General features: G+C 48.2%; 1 protein-coding gene across 4 annotated transcripts in view; it reads right to left on the reverse strand.

Annotated features, from left to right (window-relative positions):
- NISCH (nischarin) overlaps window positions 1–22,041 on the reverse strand; it is a 110,275-nt gene that overhangs the window by 13,501 nt on the left and 74,733 nt on the right. For 3 of the 4 annotated variants that reach the window (XM_073574322.1, XM_073574324.1, XM_073574325.1), the window contains 4 exons: window positions 15,030–15,204; window positions 12,894–13,047; window positions 11,715–11,840; window positions 8,756–8,917 (listed from right to left, as the gene is read on the reverse strand). In XM_073574322.1, the coding sequence (XP_073430423.1) occupies window positions 8,756–8,917; window positions 11,715–11,840; window positions 12,894–13,047; window positions 15,030–15,204 (617 nt within the window). The remainder of the gene's footprint in view (window positions 1–8,755; window positions 8,918–11,714; window positions 11,841–12,893; window positions 13,048–15,029; window positions 15,205–22,041) is intronic. The other variant, XM_073574323.1, reaches the window with a different exon arrangement.

The raw sequence follows: 22,041 nt of genomic DNA on the forward strand, positions 1-22,041 counted from the left end.
CTTGATCTTCTTCAACAGCTTGGGAAGAAGAGGCAGAGGAGGGAACAGGTAGGGAAGTTCGAACTGGGACCAAGGAACGGCCAGGGCGTCGGCGCCCACTGCCAGAGGGTCCCGAGACCTGGACACGAATTGTGGGACTTTCCTGTTGAGGCGAGACGCCATGAGGTCTACATCCGGGGTTCCCCACCGAAGGCAGAGCAGATGAAACACTTCCGGATGTAGGGACCATTCTCCCGCCGCGAGACCCTCGCGGCTGAGAAAATCGGCGGCCCAGTTGTCTACGCCGGGAATGTGAACCGCGGAGATTGTCGGCACGGAAATCTCCGCCCAACGAAGAATCTTGGACACCTCCGCCAGGGCTGAAACACTCCGTGTTCCCCCTTGGCGGTTGACATATGCCACCGCTGTGGCGTTGTCTGTCTGAATCCGTACCGGCAGTCCCTTGAGGAGCCTTTCCCAGTGGACCAGAGCAAGATGGATCGCTCGAATCTCCAGAACGTTGATCGGTAGCGCTGATTCTCGATCCGACCATCGACCCTGAACAGTGTGGTTGCGGAACACAGCACCCCAACCGAGGAGACTGGCATCTGTGGTTACTATCTGCCAGTGAATGGGAAGGAAGGATCGACCCGATAGAATGAGAGGTGACGACAACCACCAGTTGAGAGACCGCTTGATCCGGTAAGAAAGATGGACAGGGCGATCCAGGGACCGAGGCGACCTGTTCCATTTCGACAGAATGGCCTGCTGGAGAGGCCTGGCGTGAAATTGGGCAAAGGGAACTGCCTCTATTGCCGCGACCATCTTTCCCAGGACCCTCATGGCTGTACGGAGGGATGGGAATCGCGAGGTCTGCAGCGATCGTACTTCCTGCTGCAGAGAGAGAATCTTTTCTTGTGGGAGAAAGACCCTTGACCGACGAGTGTCGAACAGAAGACCTAGAAAGACCAGGCGTTGGGTAGGAACCAGACAGGACTTTTTCCTGTTGACGATCCACCCGAAATTGGAAAGAGTGTCCAGGACGATTGACAAACTTTGGTGAGCCTGTTGGAATGAGGGAGCCTTGATCAGAATATCGTCTAGGTACGGGAAAAGAACGAGGCCTCTGACTCTCAACAAAGCCATCAACGCAGCCATGATCTTCGTGAAGACTCTGGGAGCGGTGGCAAGACCGAAGGGCAGTGCGACAAACTGGTAGTGGTGCTGTCCAATCGCAAAGCGCAGGAACTTCTGATGTCCGGAGAAAATTGGAACATGTAAATAGGCATCTTGGATGTCTATTGAGCACATGAATTCCTGCTCCTCCATGGAGGCGATGACCGAGCGAAGCGACTCCATGCGGAAGTGGCGAAGGCGGACCCTCTTGTTGAGCAGCTTGAGATCCAAGATGGGTCGAACTGCGCCGTTTTTTTTCGGCACTACAAACAGGTTCGAGTAGAACCCCGTGAAGCGCTCCGATTCGGGAACGGGCACAATCACCCCGGAACTGAGGAGAGCGGCGATAGCTGTAGAGAACCCCGGGATCAAGGCTGGATCCTTTGGAGGCCGGGATTCGAAGAAACGATCCCGTGGGAGAGAGACGAACTCTATCTTGTATCCTGAGGATACGACCTCCCTGACCCAGGCGTCCTCCACGGCGGCCAGCCAAACGTCCCTGAAGGAAAGAAGTCGACCTCCCAATTGGAAAGGCCCTTCGCGTGCCCGATGATAGTCATGCTGAAGTAGACCGTCCAGATCTAGATCTGGACGGTCTGCCCTGGGAGGAGTGGGGTCGCCAGGAAGGAGTGGGTCTGAAGGAAACTTTCCTTCTCTCCTGGCGAGCCTGCGGTCTCTGTTGGCTGGAGGAGTTGTCCGCCGTATTGAAACGGCGGAAAGTCCGAAAGGGTCGAAACTGACGCCTTAGTGGGGGTCGGCGAGGCTTGGACTGAGGGAGAAGTGAACTCGTGCCTCCGGTGGCGTCCTTAATAATCTGGTCCAATTGGGACCCAAAGAGGTGCACCCCCTGAAAAGGCAGGTTAGTGAGGGACTTTTTAGAAGACAAGTCCGCTTGCCATGCCTTTAGCCAAAGTGTACGTCGAATTGCAATAACGTTGCTTGACGCCTGAACTGCACAGGATGCAGCATCCAAGGAAGCGGAGAGAAGATAGTCCCCAGCCTGGGAGATCTGATTGGCGAGATTGGCCAAATGCTCCGGTTGCGCCTTATCTAAGATGCCCTGCCGAAGGTAGTCTGCCCACGTGGCTATGGTCTTTGCTGTCCAGGATGAAGCAAAGATTGGACACACCGCCGCTGAAGCCGCTTCAAAGGCAGACTTCGCCAGGGATTCTATAATCCTGTCATTAGAATCCTTTAGGGACGCCACGCCTGAAAGCGGGAGAACCGTGTTATTGGATAGCCTGGACACGGGCGGATCGACTGAGGGAGAGGCCGACCAGTTGTCCGTGAGCTCCTTAGCAAATGGGTAGAGTATGCCGAGACGTTTTCCTCTTTGAAAGCGTCTGGTCGGATCCTCTCTTTCCTTGGTAAAAATTTTCCCAAACTGGGAATGGAAAGGAAAAACCCTGGAGGGAGTTTCTGCCCGTCTGAACGAAACCTCCTGATCTGAGGATTTCGCAGGGGAGTCAGCAATATCGAAGGTATGATGGATCGCAGCAATGAGGTCCTGCACTGTGACCTTCATGCTTGCATCCTGGTCTGAATCCAGCTCTAAAATCCCCTCAGATGACCTGTCCGAAAGCGCTTCCCCTGACTCGGGAGAGGAGGCCCGAGAGGGAGACTGGTGAGAAGGGCTATGCGGTGAGATGGGACTAGGAGAGGATTCCGGCTGGGAATCTTGCCTGGGTCTTTTGCGACTACCGCTGGCTGATTCAGATGGAACAATTTGGGACCTGCTTGGCCCTGCTGAAGAGTCCAGGGGCAACTTATCAAGAACGGCCACCAGGGACTGAGACACCCTGGTGAGGTCTGCCACTGATTGAGAAAGCGAGGAGGCCCAGCCAGGCATGGGGGGCTCACTCTCACCTGGGGCCGCAGATGGCTCCTGGACGGCGTCAGGCTGAATTGGATTGCTACAATCCAGGCAGAGGGGAGTGGACTGGCCTGAGGGAAGTTTGCGATTGCACGAAGAACATGCAAAGTACTTGACTAAAGTGCAGGGGGGGGGCGGTAGAGCGGGTACGATCAGACTTAGACATAGTGAAAAGCTGAGGTAATGCCGGAAGGTTGGGGGACAGAGGGCGGAGAAGGGTCAGTCTGCAGTGCAGAGCTACTCACGGTCCGGTGTCCCCAGAAGCGATGCTCTGCGACCTGTCAGTGGATGCAGGTCAGAGCGAAATCCGGCTGACAGACCTCCTGAAAAAAACCAGCTGGAGAAGATGCTGTCCAGTGAGGAGCTGGTGCCCGGCTAACAGGCTGGGAAAATGGCGCCGTCCTGAGAAAAAGCGCGCCTTAGGAGAGGAGGGAGGGCGGAGCACCTCGCAGGGTTAAAATTCACCGCCCTCTAGCCAATAGCAGGCTGGGCAGGTGAAGGACAGGCGGTGGGAGGGCCTGGGAAGAGCGGGAGAGAAGCCCGCTTAGAAGAAAGGGGCGGGGGGCGTGGCCGCGACGCAGCGGTAGGCCCGAACTGAAGCCGGGGCCTAAATTAGTTGCGGCGGCCGCCTGTCAGCAGGGGGTCGGCGCGGAAGTCCGAAAAAGTGGGACGCCGCAGTCGCAAGTCGCTCCCAATGGGAAAAAACCCCCTGCTCCCTGTACCCAGAAAGGGGGGAGGGAAGGGGGGGGGGGATGCCCAGCAACATTGAGCTGCGTATAGCCTTGTGGCGACTGCGAGCGACCGCAGCGCCTACCCCTGTGACCATTGAAGAGGTGACCGTCGGGAATGGGCAGCAGGGCCTAATACTCACCTATCCACGATCCGTTACCTGTCTGAAGAAGTCTTGCGTCTCATCCAACCGACAGGCTCTGGTAGGCGAGTGGGAGGGAGACTGGCGACAAGGACCCCTGGAGTCGCTGGCACGTCTTGGTGTCGGCGTCCGTCTGGCTGGTCCTGCCGCGGAGAACCGCAAGGATACGGGGTGGCAGTACACGCCGTACTTGCAGACTCCATGTGGGAGTACAGATGTGACTTTTCACTCTGTATCCCTCCGTAGAACCTGAAAAGGAACGACGCACAACGAGGTAGATATGGGTCTAATAAAAGACCCGTGTCCACCTCCTACTGACACTAAGCTAAACTGAGGAATTCTCTGCCGGTCGGTGGGGTGTACACTGCGGAGGAGGAGCTATCTTTTTTTGTGCATAGTGTCAGCCTCCTAGTGGCAGCAGCATACACCCAAGGTCTCTGTGTCCCCCAATAAGGCGAACGAGAAAAATAGTTTTTGCATCACCACATTTTGAGAGCTATAATTTTTCCATATTTTGACCCACCGAGTAATGTGAGGTCTTATTTTTTGCGGGACGAGTTGTCGTTTTTATTGGTACCATTTTCGGGCACTTGACATTTTTTGATCGCTTTTTATTCCAATATTTGGGATGCAGAATGAACAAAAACCAGCAATTCATGAATTTCTTTTTTTTTTTTTGGGGGGGGGGGCGTTTACACCGTTCCGGGTGCGGTTAAATTGATAAAGCGGCTTTATTCTTCGGGTCAGTACGATTACAGTGATCCCTCATTTATGTCATTTTTTATGTTTTGGCGTTTTTGTGCAATGAAAACAATTTTATAAAAAAATTAATTATTTTTGCATCGCTTTATTCTGCGGGCTATAACTTTTATTTTTCCGCTGATGACACTGTATGGCGGCTTGGTTTTTTCGGGACAAGATGACGTTTTCAGCGGTACCATGGTTATTTATAGCAGTCTTTTTGATCGCGCGTTATTGCACTTTTTGTTCGGCGATATGATAAAGCATTGTTTTTGTTTTTTATTTTTATTTTTTAAGGGGTTCACTAAAGGGGTTAAATAGCGGGTCAGTTTTATAGGGCAGGTCGTTACGGACGCGGCGGTACTAAATATGTGTACTTTTATTTTTTTGTTTTTTTTCCAAAAAATGAATTAGAGAATTTTTTTTTTAAATTTATTTAGATTTTTTTTATCAATTATTTTTGCACATTTATTTTTTTTATTTTATTGTCCTGGGGGGGACATCACTGTAATGTGTCAGATCGATGATCTGACAGTTTGCACAGCACTCTGTCAGACAGGCAATGCTGCAGGCTTTCTCAGCCCTGCTCTCCGCAGGCACTGAGGAAGCCGCCTCCCTGCAGGCACCCTGAAGGCTTCCGCGGCCATCTTGGATCCTTGGGCCTGCAGAGAAGGAGACCGTCGGAGCAGCGCAACATCGCGCTGCTCCCGGGGTCTCAGGAAAGCACACAGGGAGACCCCTCCCTGCCCGATGCCTCCCTATGCCACCTGTACACTGCGATCATGTTTGATCACAGTGTGCCAGGGGTTAATGTGCCGGGGTGTCAGCTGTGATAACCAGCTGACACCTGGCCGCGATTAGCGTGCCCCCCCCCCCCCCCCCGGAGCTCCGCTGATCGATTAGACGTACTACCCATCCCCGGTCATACGGGCTCGGGTACCGTGGACGGGATAGTACGTCTGAAGTCAGAAAGGGGTTTAAAGGGGTTTTTCCAATTAACAAAGTTCATTTTAGGCTATGTGCCCATGTAGCGTTTTTCAAGCGATTTTTTCCTGAGCAGAAACGCATGCCCTTGCCAGGGAAAACGCATGCGCTTTTTGACACACGTTTTTGACGCGATTGTCAAGCGTTTTGACAAGAGTTTTCCCAATGCGCTTTTGCCCATATAATTGATGGTATGCAGAATAGCCCGCGATTCCGCAAAATTAATGAACATGCTGCGTTTTTTACCGCTCAGGTCTCTTTCACACATCCGTAGTCGGCGGTCAGCTGAAATCCGCTAAAGGGGGAAAAAACTGATCCGTCGCCGTTCAGCGAAGATCGGATGACAGCGGACTACGGATCCGTGGAAGGAGGAAAGCGCCGCGAATTAAAGTGACCGCGGTCCTTTTAAAGTATCGCCGCGATATCGCAGGATTGGAAGAGTACCTGCATAAACGAGTGCGGGCCTCGATCGCCACGGGCATCTTTGAGATCGGGCAATCTCGCGGTGACTGGCGGCGAGGAGAGATCGGGCATTATCGCGGTGACTGGCGGCGAGGAGAGATCGGGCATTGTCGCGGTGACTGGCGGCGAGGAGAGATCGGGCATTGTCGACGGTGACTGGCGGCGAGGAGAGATCGGGCATTGTCGCAGTGACTGGCGGCGAGGAGAGATCGGGCATTGTCGCAGTGACTGGCGGCGAGGAGAGATCGGGCATTGTCGCAGTGACTGGCGGCGAGATCGGGCAATCAGGCGGTGAGGAGAGAGATATTTTGCAAACCGGCGGATTTTGACTGATGATGACAAAATGTGTGAAACCGGCCTAAGCGATTCCGCAGCGGTAAAAAACGCACCATTGGCACATGTGCGTTTTCTATTACAAATGCATGGAATGCTTTTTTTAAGCGTTTCCGCGGCAGAGTCGCGCGTTTAAAAACGCCGCGGAAAAGCTTAAAAAACGCTACGTGGGCACACAGCCTTAATCAATAGGTTTTGGAATAATAATAATTTCCACACTTGTATATGTTTAAATAAAATGTTCCTGTGCTCACATAATCTTATAAATGTGCTCATGCTGTATACTGTGTGATGGCTGTGTCTGATCATACAGGGACATGTGTTGCGAGTTCATTTTCCCCTTCACCGTCGATGTTTGATGAACTCCCTCTGCTGGTGAAGAGAGGTAGTGAAATTGATTGGGTTGAGAAGAACCTGATCTGAACAGGTGGAGCCTGATTGGACACCCGGAATCACTGAGTGGATATAAGGCAGCCGACGCCCTACAGGGGTGCTGGTGATCCTTTCTGCTCTGAGCTCTTGCAAGCAGTTAGTCCTGTCTACTGAAAGCTAAGTTTTTGCTCTCTTATTTTTCCATGAGATTTTGTCTGTTTGCTTCGTGTTTTGTGTTCAGCCTGCCTTTGTTGGGACGGGCTGAGCTCCATTTTTGTCTCTGATCAGTTTCTCTCTTTGCTCTGTTTTAAGAATATACCTGAGTACTGATATAGTGATTTTGAAGTCTAGCGACTTCAGGGCCTTTTTCCCTATCAGACGGTTGGGACATTTTTGGTAGGGTTTTTTGCGGATTGCAGCCAGCATCTTTTCTGTCCTTTTCCTATTTAGTTATCTGGGCCCCATTGTTTGCTCAACCTGTCTTTCTGTCTGTGTTTTCATCTGCTTTTCACCGACAATACATGTTGGGGGCTGTCTATTGCTTTGGGGTCTGCTCTGGGGCAGTTTAGATTTCCCCTTTCTTTCTTTAGGTTTATTTAGTTCTCCGGCTGTGAACGAGGGGTCTAGGGCACCGTAGGAACCCCCCACGGCTACTGTTAGTTGTGGTGAATAGGATCAGGGGTCTGCAATCTGATAGCTACCAACCTCTCCGGTTTTCTGGACTTAGCTTGTATTTTTGTTTTTTCCTCCTTCAGTGACTCATTCATAACAGACATGGTCTGATCATACCACAGCTCCTTGGCAGGGGTAGAGGTAAAAAGTCTACAGACAGAACAGCAGAGGATTGCAAATAATTCTCTCTTTGATGTAGAACATTTTTTTTAAAACAGGCAGGAAAATGCTTTATCTCACAAAAAGAATCAGCTGGTGATCCCGTGCTGTCCTGTCTGTATATTCTCTTTTGCTTCCTCCTCTGCCCAGGAGATGTGGTATGATCAGACCATATCCCTCTACAGTCACAGCTATTACACAGTACAAAAGCAGGCACATATTTATAAGATTATCCCAGCACAGGAACATTTTTTTTTTTTAAAACACATCCAATTGTGGAAGTTATTATTCCAAGATCTATTGAATAAAATCAACTTTAAAATTAATTTGTTAGTGGGAAAACCACTTTAAGCCTCCTACGGCCACGGGCTTATCTCTGCATTGAACACAAGGATCAGTTTTTTAAATTCCAATGCCCGATCCTTCTCTCCCCTAAAATTATCTGTTGGAGAAGAGCATCTGGCGACCCCCATACACACTACATATAAAATCTATACTGTCACAATCTGCAAGTTAGGCCGACTTTTACCTAATGTGTATTGGGGTCTTTAGATTTGCATCAGGTTTAGTCGCAAAGTGAGAACTGCAAGATTTAAAAGGTTGGTCCGGCACTTAAAATGTCCTTTCTAAATATCTACCTAAACACCCTAACCACTTTTGTAATTGGCTTTATTTTACTATTCCCATCCCTTTTCCCTATCTAGCTACTCTGTTTTCTTTTTTACTATCCTTTAAGGATTTTCTTATATTAGCAACATAAAATAAATAAATGACAAAAAGTTTTATAAAAAATAAAAATTAAATGTAAAACATGATTTAAACAATAGGTCATGTTCTGATGATACATTCTCTTTTAGGTAGTTCTGACAGAGCAATCCTTTCACCCAAAGAAGATGGTGTATCAGATACAAACTGGAAACTGGGGAGTCTCTTTACTAAAGCAGATGGGCATAAAATGCTAAAATAAATCAACAGTGCTACATGCATAAAATTCTAATTGTGGAAAAAGACATTTCTACTGCATTGAGTCTGTGGGGTAAATGTGGCCGGACCAGGAGCAGATCTAGGATCTTCTCATCAGGAGCGTTAGCATGACAAATGCAATCTTTTAAACAAAAAGTTGATCCTTTTACCTGTCTTCTTTTTCCCAAATTCTGAATAGAAGTCTTTCTCAATCGGTTCTGGAGATGGCGTTCTCTTCAGCAAGGTTAATGCCGACATCAGGTGCTGTATGAATGCGTGCGTCGTGTAGCTGTCTCTGGTCAGACATGTCACAACAAGATTTGGAGATGAACCTGTCGGCAAAAAATCAAAGCTCCAACTTACAAGTACATTTTTCAAGGTTGGACATTTTCTTACGAGAAGATTACGGTAACTTTTATAATGTTCTGCAAGTAAACAAAAAACGCTAAGTAAAGAGTCACTGCGCTAGTACTCAGGAGGACCTAAAAACCAATACACAGATTGTTGAGCAGCAGAAGTGATTGTATCGTAATGACACACCGTGTACTGATAAGTTGGGCACTTACTTTTAAGTAGATGCTGAATATGAATGCTGCGTTCTGCTATGAGCAACCATCTATCCTTAAGGAGTGCGTTCCCCCAGTGCCGCTGATTGCTGGCGTCAGTCTAGCATACAGGGGATAAGGTGCAGGGGCATGGGTGAGCAGAAGTTAGCGGCACGGGGAACGCACTCCTTAAGGTTATAAAAATACACAAATGCATTTTTCCACGGACACAAGGAATAAGAACCGGACACTCCAATCAATATGGATCCTATACTTAACAAACGGAGTAATACATCCAAAAGTATGAAAATATCAAAATGATTTTATTAAAAATATATATCCACATAAAACACAATATAGTAGTATACAGGCTCAAACAAAGCGTACTTCAAAAAGCTCATGAATGAAGGACACAAAAATTGAGTGTAACAGCCTGGGCATAAACAAACAAAACCCACTAGGAGTTTGCGTGAAAAAGGACCCAATAGCAAATAAATCCCAAAAAGTGCATAGTGCATGTAAAGTGCAAATAGGGGAATTATCAGTGAAATGCTAAGTAGCCATTAAATCAATAGCGCTTTCATATAAATCATAGTGATAAAGGTCTCAGTGAGGAAAGATAAGTCTTACCCATAATTAGCTGTCAATTTCTGTGTCCTATTGCAGCCCCGACGCGCATTTCGCGTGGGCTTCCTCGGGGGGCTGTGTCTGTGTGTGTTAAAAGAGGGTCTTTATATCCATATACCAGCTGTGTCTTGATAATCAGCGCCATTACCGGCACATGCGCGGTGACTCGCAGGCCCATATAATGAATCGCCTCCAGCCGCTCACGTGACTCGGGAGGAGGAGGGAAATCCCTCATGACGTCAGTACCTCCCCGCGTCACTAATGGTAGCCAAGAAGAGATGCACCATGGGAACCGCCGCATCCGGCATGCGCACACGCTGATTTCGCCATTTTAGATGAGGGCATACATAAGGGCAATAAAGATGCTACAAAAGTATAGACAAATTGTAGAGCCGCGATGAGTTGTTTCAGTAGCCCCTACCTGCGGCGGTGGCCAACTGGACGCCGATATTCTGCCTTAGCCATCAAAGGCTGAGACAAAAATAACTTTTCAAAGGGGTTGCCGGAAGAAAAAAAAAATGTATCACCCATCAACACGATAGGTGAGAACTTATTAATCGGTGGAGTCCGACAATTAAGAATGGCTGTGATCAGCAGAAGGGGGGCACTTTCATCCCCGATTGAATGGAGATACAGACTGCATGTCTGCCCCAGAGACAATGAATGGAGTGATCAATTAACGTCCTAACCTTCGCACGTATTGAACATCAACAGGAATTGAGAGCTGCCGCGGCTCTCCGACTTCCTGTCGATGTTCGATTTGTCTGAAGGCGGGGACAGTGACTCCAGCACTGATTGGACGCCGGGCCCACGAGTCATAATAACCGCACGGGAGACTCTGGACCACGAGTGTCAACACCGCTGGAACAGCGCCGGCAAGGGAGGTGAGCCGATGTGTTTTTATTTTAACGACGCCAAACATTCAGATCAAGAAGGGGTTGTCCTAGTAGTGGACAGTCCCTTTCAGGGTCTGATTTGAACAGAAAAGTGCTGCTATGGAGGGCTAATATTGTACCTCTGTTAGTCTCTGATTTATTATACAATTTTATTTAATTTTTCATTGTAGATTTCTCTAGACTCCATATGTAAGGCGGTATTCTCTCCAAGAAGTATATAGCTCCTGGATGAGGATATAGGTGTCATGATAGCTGAGGTAACACCGTTGCCTTTCAGCACTGAGCTGCTGGGCTTGACTAAGCACAAAATCTTCACGTGGTTTATCCTGCTCTACCCGCGTTTGCGCGAGTTTCCTCCGGATACTCCGGTATCTTCTCCAACTTGAAAAATAAACTAAAAGGTCAAATGACTTCCTATAATTTTGACCCTAGTGTGTTTTAAATATGGAAAGTAGATAGGCAGATATACTGAGGACAGGGGTTACTGTAAATGGTGTCAATCTCAGTACAGGAAATATTTTGGCAATGTATCAGCTGACAATCACTTCTGTACATACAAAATCTGACGTAGAAGGTCTCATGGCTATATTTATTTATCTCACTGACATAGCGCCATTAATTCCACATTACATTATCAGCACTGTCCCCGATGGGGCTCACAATCTAATTTCCCTATCAGTATGTCTTTGGAGTCTGGGAGGAAACCGGAGAACCCGGAGTAAAACCACACAAACACGGGAAGAACATACAAACTCCAAGCAGATGTTGTCCTTGGTGGGATTTGAACCCAGGACCCCATCGCTGCAAAGCTGCAGTGCTAACCACTGAGCCACCGTGCTGCCCTATATTATGCAGTTTTGGGCCCCTGAAATGTTGCAGACATTTTTTTACACATCAATCACTTAGATATGTATTACAAGGAATATTATACTTACTGCCATCAATGATAAGGACTTTGAGGTCGCTGGAGTTCAGTGATAGGCATATGACCGATATATAGAGTAATATATTTTTGGCAATGATCATTTATGCAAAACCTGCTTACAAAAACATAATCTTACCTGTTATTCTAAAGAACTGATCAAAGAGCCCAATGTTCACAGACTGCAAGTCATTAAATGGAATTGCAATGCAGTAACAAGGGTAAAATGTGCCCGATGATCCTGATCTGGGCTGGCTGCGGTCATCTATCGGGTACAAACAAAATAATAATAAAATATATACCAAGGATAAGTTTATGCGCATAGAACAAAAGTCTTCAGCCTTGTACAGACGACAGCTGATCCATGTGCAAAAAGATCATACCAGGAGCAATGTAAGTGAATGGACTAACAGACATGAGCATGTTTTCACAATGAAGAAGTGTCCATGTGACCAAAAAATAATTTAATTGTTTTTGTCGGATGGAAAGCAGACTTTTTTGAGTGATCGTCTGCTGAACTAGGCTTTAAAAGGTGGAGTATGAAAACAGGAAAACCACAGGAGTTTTTTTAGATATAAAATTACAAAAGTTAGAAAAGACACCTCCCCTTTAGAAAGCGGCAGAAATAGAAGCGAAACGCGCGTCGGGGTGCGTTAAGGACTGGGCGCTGATACTATATTTGGTAAGAACAAACTTTCTCCCCCCTCTCTCTCCCTATATAATGGCAGGATAAGCTATATTTTGTAGAGGACCGGTTTGGATATTATCGGACAAAAGGGAGGGTTACCTCATCCCCTGTTATTTAACAAGTGGCCCCATTATAGTTTTGGTGCCTTTTGGGATCAGTCATAGGACATGTTAACTTTTGCATGCTTGGTGTGGGGGGATGTTATACCAAGAGATATATGTATCAGGAAGACATATGTATAAGTAATTTTGCCCATTGTCCCTTGGTGGTGTCTGACTGAGCACATTTGCTTTTACGCTTGTGTGTGTTAATTGTGGTCTTTTTGATATCTAATAAAACTTTTGTAATTTTATATCTAAAAAACTCCTGTGGTTCTCCTGTTTTCATATGTCATTTGCAGTGGAGTTTATGCTTTTGTCAGGGCACAGCACAATTGTGCATGGCATACAATGAGTCTGGATTTTTGTATAGTATTTTAAAAGATGGAGACACGGTACAATTTATAGCTCTTACTAGTTGGAAAATAAAAGAAGCAAACTGATCAGCTGAGCTGGAAACGTTACAATTTCCTCTATCGTTGACGTGAAAAATTGTGATCTACTGAGACACGTACAACGTACAATCTCTTACCCTGTGGATCGTGACTGACTCTTTTAAACGCGTCATCCAGCACAAAATACACGGCTTTAGTTGACAATAAAACACAAGATGTCATTTCTGCTTCTGGTAATCGATACAACGTCACCGAGGACCACATCAGATACCGTAATTCTTCACTGTCAACCTGTGATGAGCGTTTGCAGACGTTAGACACAATGTTCACATACTGGTAAATGCAGTCACAAATCACGTGGCTATACCGTAAACCCCTATCAGGCCATTTTTACATTTGGGTTTCCATAAAATTTTTGGACCCTTTGCTTTATACAGCCTTTAACGAACAGTACAGAGTAGACTGCAGAATAACCTTACAATTAATCTATATGTGAGCATGTTCTGTTAGCGTTTGTAACCCTTATCACTCCTCTCCTGCACAATCTTCTAAGAGAACACAGATCACAGCTGAACTTTGATGTGGTCATAAATCAGCTTAAAACATTGCTTCAGGAGGAGAGAGATAAGGGTTACAGACTTGGCAGAGCAGCTCACTGATGGATTCGACTAATAAATTCTGCCGTCTTCTACGTAATGTGGGTTACTCATGTTTCTGTAGAAACCAAATGGTCCAAAAGTTTTAATGAAACCCAAGTTTAAAAATTAATCCTACAGTATAAGCCTTTTGATACACTGCAGAAGGGAAAATCATTGTTGAAAGCGCAGCGGGAGAAGAAGTGACTTGTCCAAAAGGCAGGTCCCCAACAGCAGACCACCCCCACTCAGACTGACGGGTCTCTGTTTATAGAGAGAACAGTCAGTCCGACTTAGCGGGCAGGGAGAGAAATCTGACGGAAAACACATCTTTGTCCTAAGTCGCACTTTCAACCATGTTTCCTACTTCCACCTTGTCTCCTTACAACTGTGGATAAGCTGCTACATTTCAGAGTAAAACCATAGATATTTAAGAATGCAGAAACCAGTCTCGGATTCTTACAGCCTTTGGTTTGAGCAACATAAATCAGCGCATATGTTCTCTTTAAATGTAACAGTCACTCGACTGATTCTGACCAAACCATGGGCAAAAGTAATCAGAGCCTGGTAGCACGATGGCAGCGACGTAGGTTTTTCTCTGGAACTCTGACGTTTCGAAGGAAACATAATTCTAAAAAACCCTGAGCCAGCTTCTCCCCACTCTACTCCCGGTGATTGACAGGTCTCTCCTTATATACACACATAGGAAAGACCTATTAATCAACTAGAGCTGTGAGAGGAGACATTGGACGGGGAGGCGCTGGACTAGTCATGTCTATTCCTATGGTCACCATCTATTTAGGCTATGTGTTCTCTGAAATGTCGCAGTGTCTCAGAGAAAAGCATACCCTAATTCTGGACAACCCCTGTACGAAAGTCTTCTCGCCCATTCGTAAAAATAACATAGTTTAAACACAACTTTCAAACACAAAGATCCTTACTAGTGATGAGCGAGTATACTCGTGCTCGGAGATTTAGTTTCTGTCGATGCAGCTGCATGATTTGTGACTGCTTGACAAGCTGAATACATGGGGGAATTGCCTGCTTGTTAGGGAATACCCACATGTATTCAGGCAGTCTAGCAGCCGCAAATCATGCAGCTGCTTCGACAAAAACTAAATCTCCGAGCATGCCAGGATACTCGGAGGATGCCAGAGCATGCTCGGGAAAACCTGAGCAACGAGTATAGTCGCTCATCACTAATCCTTACGAATTACCGGGTTTTTTTACATCAGACTGTGACTTAATTACAACAGTTCCCTTAAAGGGGTTTTACACATTTAGAAAAGTGAACCACAAATAATCCCTACGTTATGTAAAAAGACAAAAAAAAAAATCAGCCATTGCTCTGTGGTCTCAGTGTTTTAGCTGCAGTGGTGACCTTACGATGACAGCTCACATCACCGCTGCAGCCAATCACTGAGCTGAGTGGCTCGGCAGATGTAGACACAAAGTGTCAGCGATGGGCCCGAGGAGGGTGAACATTAATGGAATTTGCTATATTATAGTATAGAGAAAAAAGGGAACTACACTTTCCTTTAGGACAATGACCAAGGTGGACAATTTTATTCCGGCTCCATGAGCCCCCGCTCTCACAGTATATACCGTATACATATAACCAATTCTGGTGCTTCTTACCTCGGAGATGCTGCTATGGAAGAACTCCACAATCCTTCTCCCGTTCAGGGCAGAAATAAAGCGGAAATGTGCAGATGTCGCCAAGTGGAATGGAATCTGGTTTTCTTCAGCTAATTTCTGAAATAAACTTTTGGAAGGGTATAATGTCGGCAGTGCCATCTGAGGTTTAGGACTGCTGGAAACAAAAAGGACAGAGCAGACAGTTATGTCTCACAATAGATCCAGATAATGTATTTATGCCTTCATTTACCATCAGTTAGTCTAAAAATCCTCGTTGGTATACATCTCATCTCATCCGATCCAGAGCTGACCTCCCTTGGTTCGGACTTTGCTAGGACAAGCTCCGGCAATTCAGCCTTTTTCCTTCAGAGGACCTGTCGTATTGCATGGGGGCCTTTCAAGTGAATGGCCGTCCTGGTAACAGACATTTCTGGCTCTTTGACCGCGATCCTCTAAAACAGTGGTCCCCAACCTTTTTTGCACCAGGGACCGGTTTCAAGCAAGACCATTCTTCCATGGCCCGGCAGGGTGGGGATGGAGGTGTGGCAGGGGCGGGGCTTTGGTCATAAGGGGGCGGGGCTATGGATAGTTGTAGTTTAGAAGTGCATACTTATAATTAAATAACATTTATAATGTGACTCAACTCACCATAGGTTTTGAATGAGTGCTCCATCACCCCCATCCTTGCCTGCTCCATCACCCCATCATTGCCTTCACCCCATCACTCCCTTCTCCCCATCACTCCCATCATTGCCTTCTCCCCATCACTCCCATCATTGCCTTCACCCCATCACTGCCGTCTCTCCATCACCCCATCATTGCCTTCTCCCCATCACTCCCATCAATGCCTTCTCCCATTACCCCCATCATGGCCTTCTCCCATTACCCCCATCATGGCCTTCTCCCATTACCCCCTCATGGCCTTCTCCCGTCACCCCAGGCATCATGGCCTTCTATCCCCATCACGGTCTTCTCCTCATGTCCCCATCTCCTCCAGGGCCAGGCTAACCTACACAAACACAGACAAACATACACACACACACACACACACACACACACACACACACACACACACACACACCACCTCTCTCCTCTCACCTGTCCGCAGCATCGCCCACGCTTCCTCGCTCTGACACAGCAGCGGCCGCGCTCCTCTCTGTGTCAGTCAGAGACAGGAAGCGCAGGCGGCGGGCAGGAAGCTGGACGGGTCCTTGCAGCTCCGCTCCTGCTATTCCCTCTTGCAGGCAGCGGAGCTGCTTTGATCGCTCCCTGGCCGCCGCTACACTTGAGAGCAGTCTAAGAACTGCTGCGCGCCGCCCCAGCCCCCGCTATGCCACTGACCGCCCCTGGCTCCCCTTGTGTCCGCGGACCGGCAAGGGCACTGCAGCGGCCCGGTGCTGGGCCGCGGACCGGCGGTTGGGGACCCCTGCTCTAAAAGGTCCATGACAGAGTAGAAGGGCAGGCTTGGGATTATAGCTTTTGTTCTTAGTGGAAGTAGACCTTCAGGGAAAGTAGTAGTATTACATGTCTGGCATTCCAGTTATTGGCCGAGTATTTTGTGCATGGGCTAGTCAGGCCTATCAGAGCAAAGAGCCTCCGATTGTTGGCAGCTCTGCATGGAAGCCAACGAAGAGCGGTGTCCATCCAAGACACCGATATGCCTCATTAGGGTATATAAAGTATTAAGTTACGTACCGGTAACGGTATTTTTCGGAAGCCCATGACAGCACCACGAGAGAGGGGATCCGCCCTTTAGGAACAGGAAACCTACGGATACAAAAAGGGCGGCACCTCTCCCACGCATCAGTTGGTTTACAGAGCTTGAGAGGCTACCATGGTTAGTACACAGCATATAATATATACAACCTATCTACCCTATATAGCAGAAATATATATATATATTTTTTTTTTTTTACACCATCTCCCACATACCGTAAATTGTGGACAATCTTCTAAAGGAGTGCACCCTTATATGTGAATAAGGGAGGGAACTAAGGGTGCTGTCATGGGCTTCCGAAAAATACCGTTACCGGTACGTAACTTAATACTTTATTCGGACTCCCATGACTGCACCACGAGCGAATTACAGAGATGTAAACTAATTTAGGGCGGGACTACAGCCTGCAGCACCCTTAGCCCGAAGGTGAGATCTGAAGAGGCACCCATATCTAATCGATAGTGGTTAAAAAAGGTGGAAGGAGATGACCAGGTGGCCGCCTTACATATCTGATCAATTGACACTCCAGATCTTTCTGCCCAAGATGATGCCATGGCACGAGTGGAATGCGCCCTCAGGTTCTGCGGAGCCGGACCTCCACCTGCTGTGTAGGCAAGAGAGATAGCCTCCCTAATCCACCTCGCTAATGTGCGTTTTGATACCCTACAACCTTTCCTGGGACCTTGGAAGGATAGGAATAATGCATTCTCCTTCTTCCAAGGATCCGTGGCTGCTAAATATTTAAGTAAGCATCTCCTAATATCTAATGCCTGAAGTTTTTGCTCCTTAGGGTTGGTCGGATTAGGGAGGAAGGAAGGCAGAACTATCTCTTGTGTCCTGTGAAATTGTGATGCTACCTTGGGAAGGTATGCTGGATCTGGCCTTAGGATTACTCTATCCTGTAAGAACTCTGTGTAAGGGGGCAATCTGGAAAGTGCCTGTATGTCGCTCACTCTACGTGCGGATGTTATCGCCACTAGAAAAGCTGCCTTAAGAGATATAATCTTTAATGAGGCCGAATCCAGAGGTTCAAATGGTCTGTCAAGGCCGTAAGGACTAAATTTAAGTCCCAAGGTACACATCTGTCTTTGTGTATGGGTCTCGATCTAGCCGCTGCTTTGATGAACCTTGCTACCCAATAGTTATTGGCAATATCACATGCAAACAAGGCCCCTAAGGCTGAAACTTGTACTTTTAATGTACTTGTGGAGAGACCCAATTCGAGACCCTTCTGGAGAAATTCCAGAATATGTTTCGTGGGAATTCAGTCTCTGGCGTCAAACTGAAAGGTGGACAGGAATCGCTTCCAGGTCCTAGCATAAATGTTAGTGGTAGTCAATTTCCTGCTTTTTAGGAGGGTGTCAATTAACTTCTTGGAGAACCCTCTATCCTCTAACAGTGACCTTTCAAAGACCACGCCGTCAAATGGAGTCTCGCTACTTGTGGGTGGCTGACTGGCCCCTGGTAGAGGAGATCCGGAAGGTTCGGCAGCACCCAGGGATCGCATACAGACATGGTCCTCAACCATGCAAACCAGGTCCTCCTGGGCCAAAAGGGGGCAATTAATATGACTCTTGCCCGATCTTCCCTGATCTTCCTTACTACCAGAGGTAGAAGATTTAATGGCGGGAAGGCGTATGCCAGAGAAAAGTTCCATCTTATCAGGAGGGCGTCCACTGCTAGTGGATTTTCCCTGGGATTCAGAGAGCAGAACGATTTTTCTTTTCTGTTTTCTCTGGTGGCAAAGAGGTCTACCTCTGGCCAACCCCATCTGCGGACAATCTGGTGGTAAATATCCCTGTTCAAAGCCCATTCTCCTTGCTTTAGAGCCTTGCGGCTTAGAAAGTCTGCCTTTACGTTGTCCTTTCCTCTGATGTGGAGCGCCGTCAAAGATAGAAAACTTCCCTCTGCTATTTGAAGGAGACGTTCTGTTGTCCGCATCAGGGCGTCGGAGCGGGTTCCACCTTGGTGGTTGATATATGCTACCGCTACCTGGTTGTCCGAGAGTATCCTCACGTGATGGCCCTGTAGGTACATAATGAGTTTTTTGACTGCCTGCTCTATCGCCAATAGCTCTCTTTGGTTGGATGAGATCTCCGTATCCGAATCCCACTGTCCCTGTACCACTATGTCCCCCATATGGGCCCCCCAACCGAAGGGACTAGCGTCTGTGGTTATAACACGGGTTATCTGCGTTATCCAGGGCACCCCTGAGGCTAGGTTCTCATCATCGAGCCACCATCTAAGCGATGTGACAGTCGAGGGGCTTAGCAACAGTTGACCTTGTAAGGAGTGTCTTAAGGCCCTGCTATTAAATAGGACATCCTTCTGAAGGGCTCTAGTATGGAATTGTGCCCACCTAACTGCTGGGATGCATGAGGTTAGAGATCCCAACAGGGACATGGCCTGTCTGAGGGTCATAGAAGGATTATCAACCGCCCGAAGAATCTGCTGCTGTATCTTTTGCATTTTATCCAATGGCAACAGACACTGCTGAGTTTCTGAATTTAATAGTAAGCCTAGAAACTTTTGTATTTTTGAGGGCTGGAGTCGGGATTTCTCGTAGTTTAATATCCATCCGAGGTTTTCTAACCTGGACTTAGCTCTCTTTCTATCTGGGATGTACAATGGCCCCCTGATTTTCCCACAATTAAAAAATCATCCAAATATGGAACAATCAGGATGTCCACCTCCCGTAAATGCGCCATCACTTCGGCCACTATCTTTGTAAATACCCGGGGCGCTGCAGAGAGACCAAAGGGAAGGGCTCTATATTGATAATGACGGACTGTGCCGTCTATTGAAACCGCCACCCTCAGGAACTGCTGGAAGTCTGCATGGATAGGTACATGATAGTACGCATCTTTCAAATCTATGACTGCCATAAAACACCCTTTAAACAATATTTTTATTTTCGTATTGATGGACTCCATCTTAAAAGTACGGTTCACCAAAAACTTATTAAGGAAACGTAAGTTAATGATCGTTCTAAATGTCTTATCAGGTTTTTGGATCAGGAATAAGGGAGAGTAGAACCCTCTTCCTCTCTCAGCTTCCGGAACCTCTATCAGGACGTTTTTCTGGCATAGGCTCAAGACCTCCGCTTCTAAAGCTGCTTGTTCAAGGGGTGAAGATCTTAAAGGAGTGGATTTAAAGGTATCCCGCGGGACCTGGGTAAACTCCAATCTAAGCCCGGTGGATATTACATTGCGCACCCAGTCACTATTTGTAATCTGTGACCATGCCGGAAGGAAGGATGATAGTCTACCTCCCACGGGAATTGCTAGTCATTGATTCTGTCTCTTTTGATCTCTAGACGAGCGTCTAAACATGTAGCCCGTACCTCTTCTCCTTCTATCTTCCCATCTGGGACGGTCTCTAGTAGGCGAAGAATTGGGCCTTCTCCCCAGACGGAATCTCCTTCTACCAAATGGGCGTCGGTAGGATGTAGGCCAGAGATTTGGGAATTTTTTCTTGTCGTCCCCAGCCTTCTCAAGCAGTTCGTCCAGGACTGCGCCGAACAAATATTCCCCCTCACACGGAATAGTACAAAGCTTCGCCCTGGTCTGAATGTCTCCCTGCCAGCACTTTAGCCACAGGGCTCTACGAGCCGCATTAGAGAGACCTGCTGCTCTGGCTGCCATTCTTACTGCATCCGCCGAGGCATCTGCTAGGAAGGCTGCTCCCTCTTGGATTGTTGGTAGGGCCCCAAGAATTGTTTGTCTTGACGTACCCTGTTTTAATTGTGACTCCAACTGGTCCAACCAGACCATCATGGACCTGGCTGTGCATGTTGACGCCACTGCTGGTCTTAAGGAACCGGCTGCCATCTCCCAAGTATTCTTAAGGAAGGTGTCTGCCTTCCTGTCTAGGGGATCTTTAAGGGATCCCATGTCCTCAAAGGGCAGCGAGGATCTTTTCGATGCCTTTGCAATGGCCGCATCTAATTTGGGGGCCTTGTCCCAAGTATTTACTGCCGGATCGTCGAAGGGATATCTGCGTTTGAGGGCTGGTGGTAGCGACCCTCTTTTATCCGTTTTTTTCCACTCTCTGTGGATTAGATCCTGGATCTTCTGATTTAACGGGAAGACTCTATGCTTCCTCTGCTCCAGCCCCCTGAACATGACATCCTGCATGGATAATTGGGGCTTAGGCTCCTCTACTTCCATTGTCCCTCTGACTGCTTTGACCAGCTTGTCTACCCGGTCAAGAGGCAGACAAAACTGCCCAGAGTCCTCTTCTCCTGAGGAGGACGAGGGAGATGAAGCCTGGGAGTCTCTACTTCTCCTCCATTCTGCCGAGGAATCGGACTCCACCGGGACCCCGCCCTTTATAGTTTCCGGCTGGGACAGTGACTTTAGGGTTTCCTTCATTTCTGCCCTAACAATGTCTCTCAAACTCGCTGCTACCGCGGGCGACTCTTCCGCCACTGTCTGCTGAATACAGGGGGGGCACAATCTTTTGGGGCATGAGTCCGGTAATGGGCATGCACAGAGTGCGCATTCCCTGTGTTTAGTTTTACTTGAAGCCTTCTTCCCCTAGAATAAAGCACAGAAGGGGGGCCCCGTCACTGAGTGAACTTTCACGAAGATCACTTACCAGTGCCACTCTCAAGTACCGGAGGATGAGGGGGATTCTTCTCAGACGATGCTCCTGTCTGCTTAGAGGAGCTTTTATGGCTGGACTGGTCATTTCGTCCCGCACGTTCACTGTCACGTGACTCTTTCTTTTTCTGCTTGACCTGCCGAAGGTCATCCAGGGGCGGCAGAGATGTTTGTCGCTGCTGCCGTCGTTGCTGCTGCTGCCGCTCCTGCTCGCTCTCCATTACTGCTCGCAATAATGTGGCCAAGGCAAGGCACCCTGCCCGGGTCCTGCCTATATACCCCTCCTTCGGACAGTAGTATGCGTGCCGCGCCCCTCCCCCCCTAATAGGGCTCCCTTCCCCAGCTGGCGCCGCACCCGGCCGGAGAGCCGACGCTCATCGGCGTTTGCGATGGGCGCCGCCATCTTGTTTTTCTCGCGCATGCGCAGTGGTGCCGCCGACCCGGAAGCACCTCCTCCGGCCACCCCCTGACGTCACCGCGACCCCGCCCGACCGGAAGTCACGCGCTCCCCGGTCGCAGCGTCCCCCGCAGCGCGCCGGCCACCGCACCAGCGCCGCCGGATCCGGGGGCCCCCGGGGGGAAACATACTCACCGGCGGTGGCCTTTATTCTGGAGTCGGACATCCTCCGGACGCCGCTCCCTGCTGACTACGCCACCGCCGTGCTACCCATCATGGTCCACCGTGGCGTCT

This window comes from Dendrobates tinctorius, unplaced genomic scaffold (assembly GCF_039654945.1).
Source record: "Dendrobates tinctorius isolate UK_male_01 unplaced genomic scaffold, ASM3965494v1 ptg000038l, whole genome shotgun sequence".
Classification (NCBI taxonomy): domain Eukaryota; kingdom Metazoa; phylum Chordata; class Amphibia; order Anura; family Dendrobatidae; genus Dendrobates; species Dendrobates tinctorius.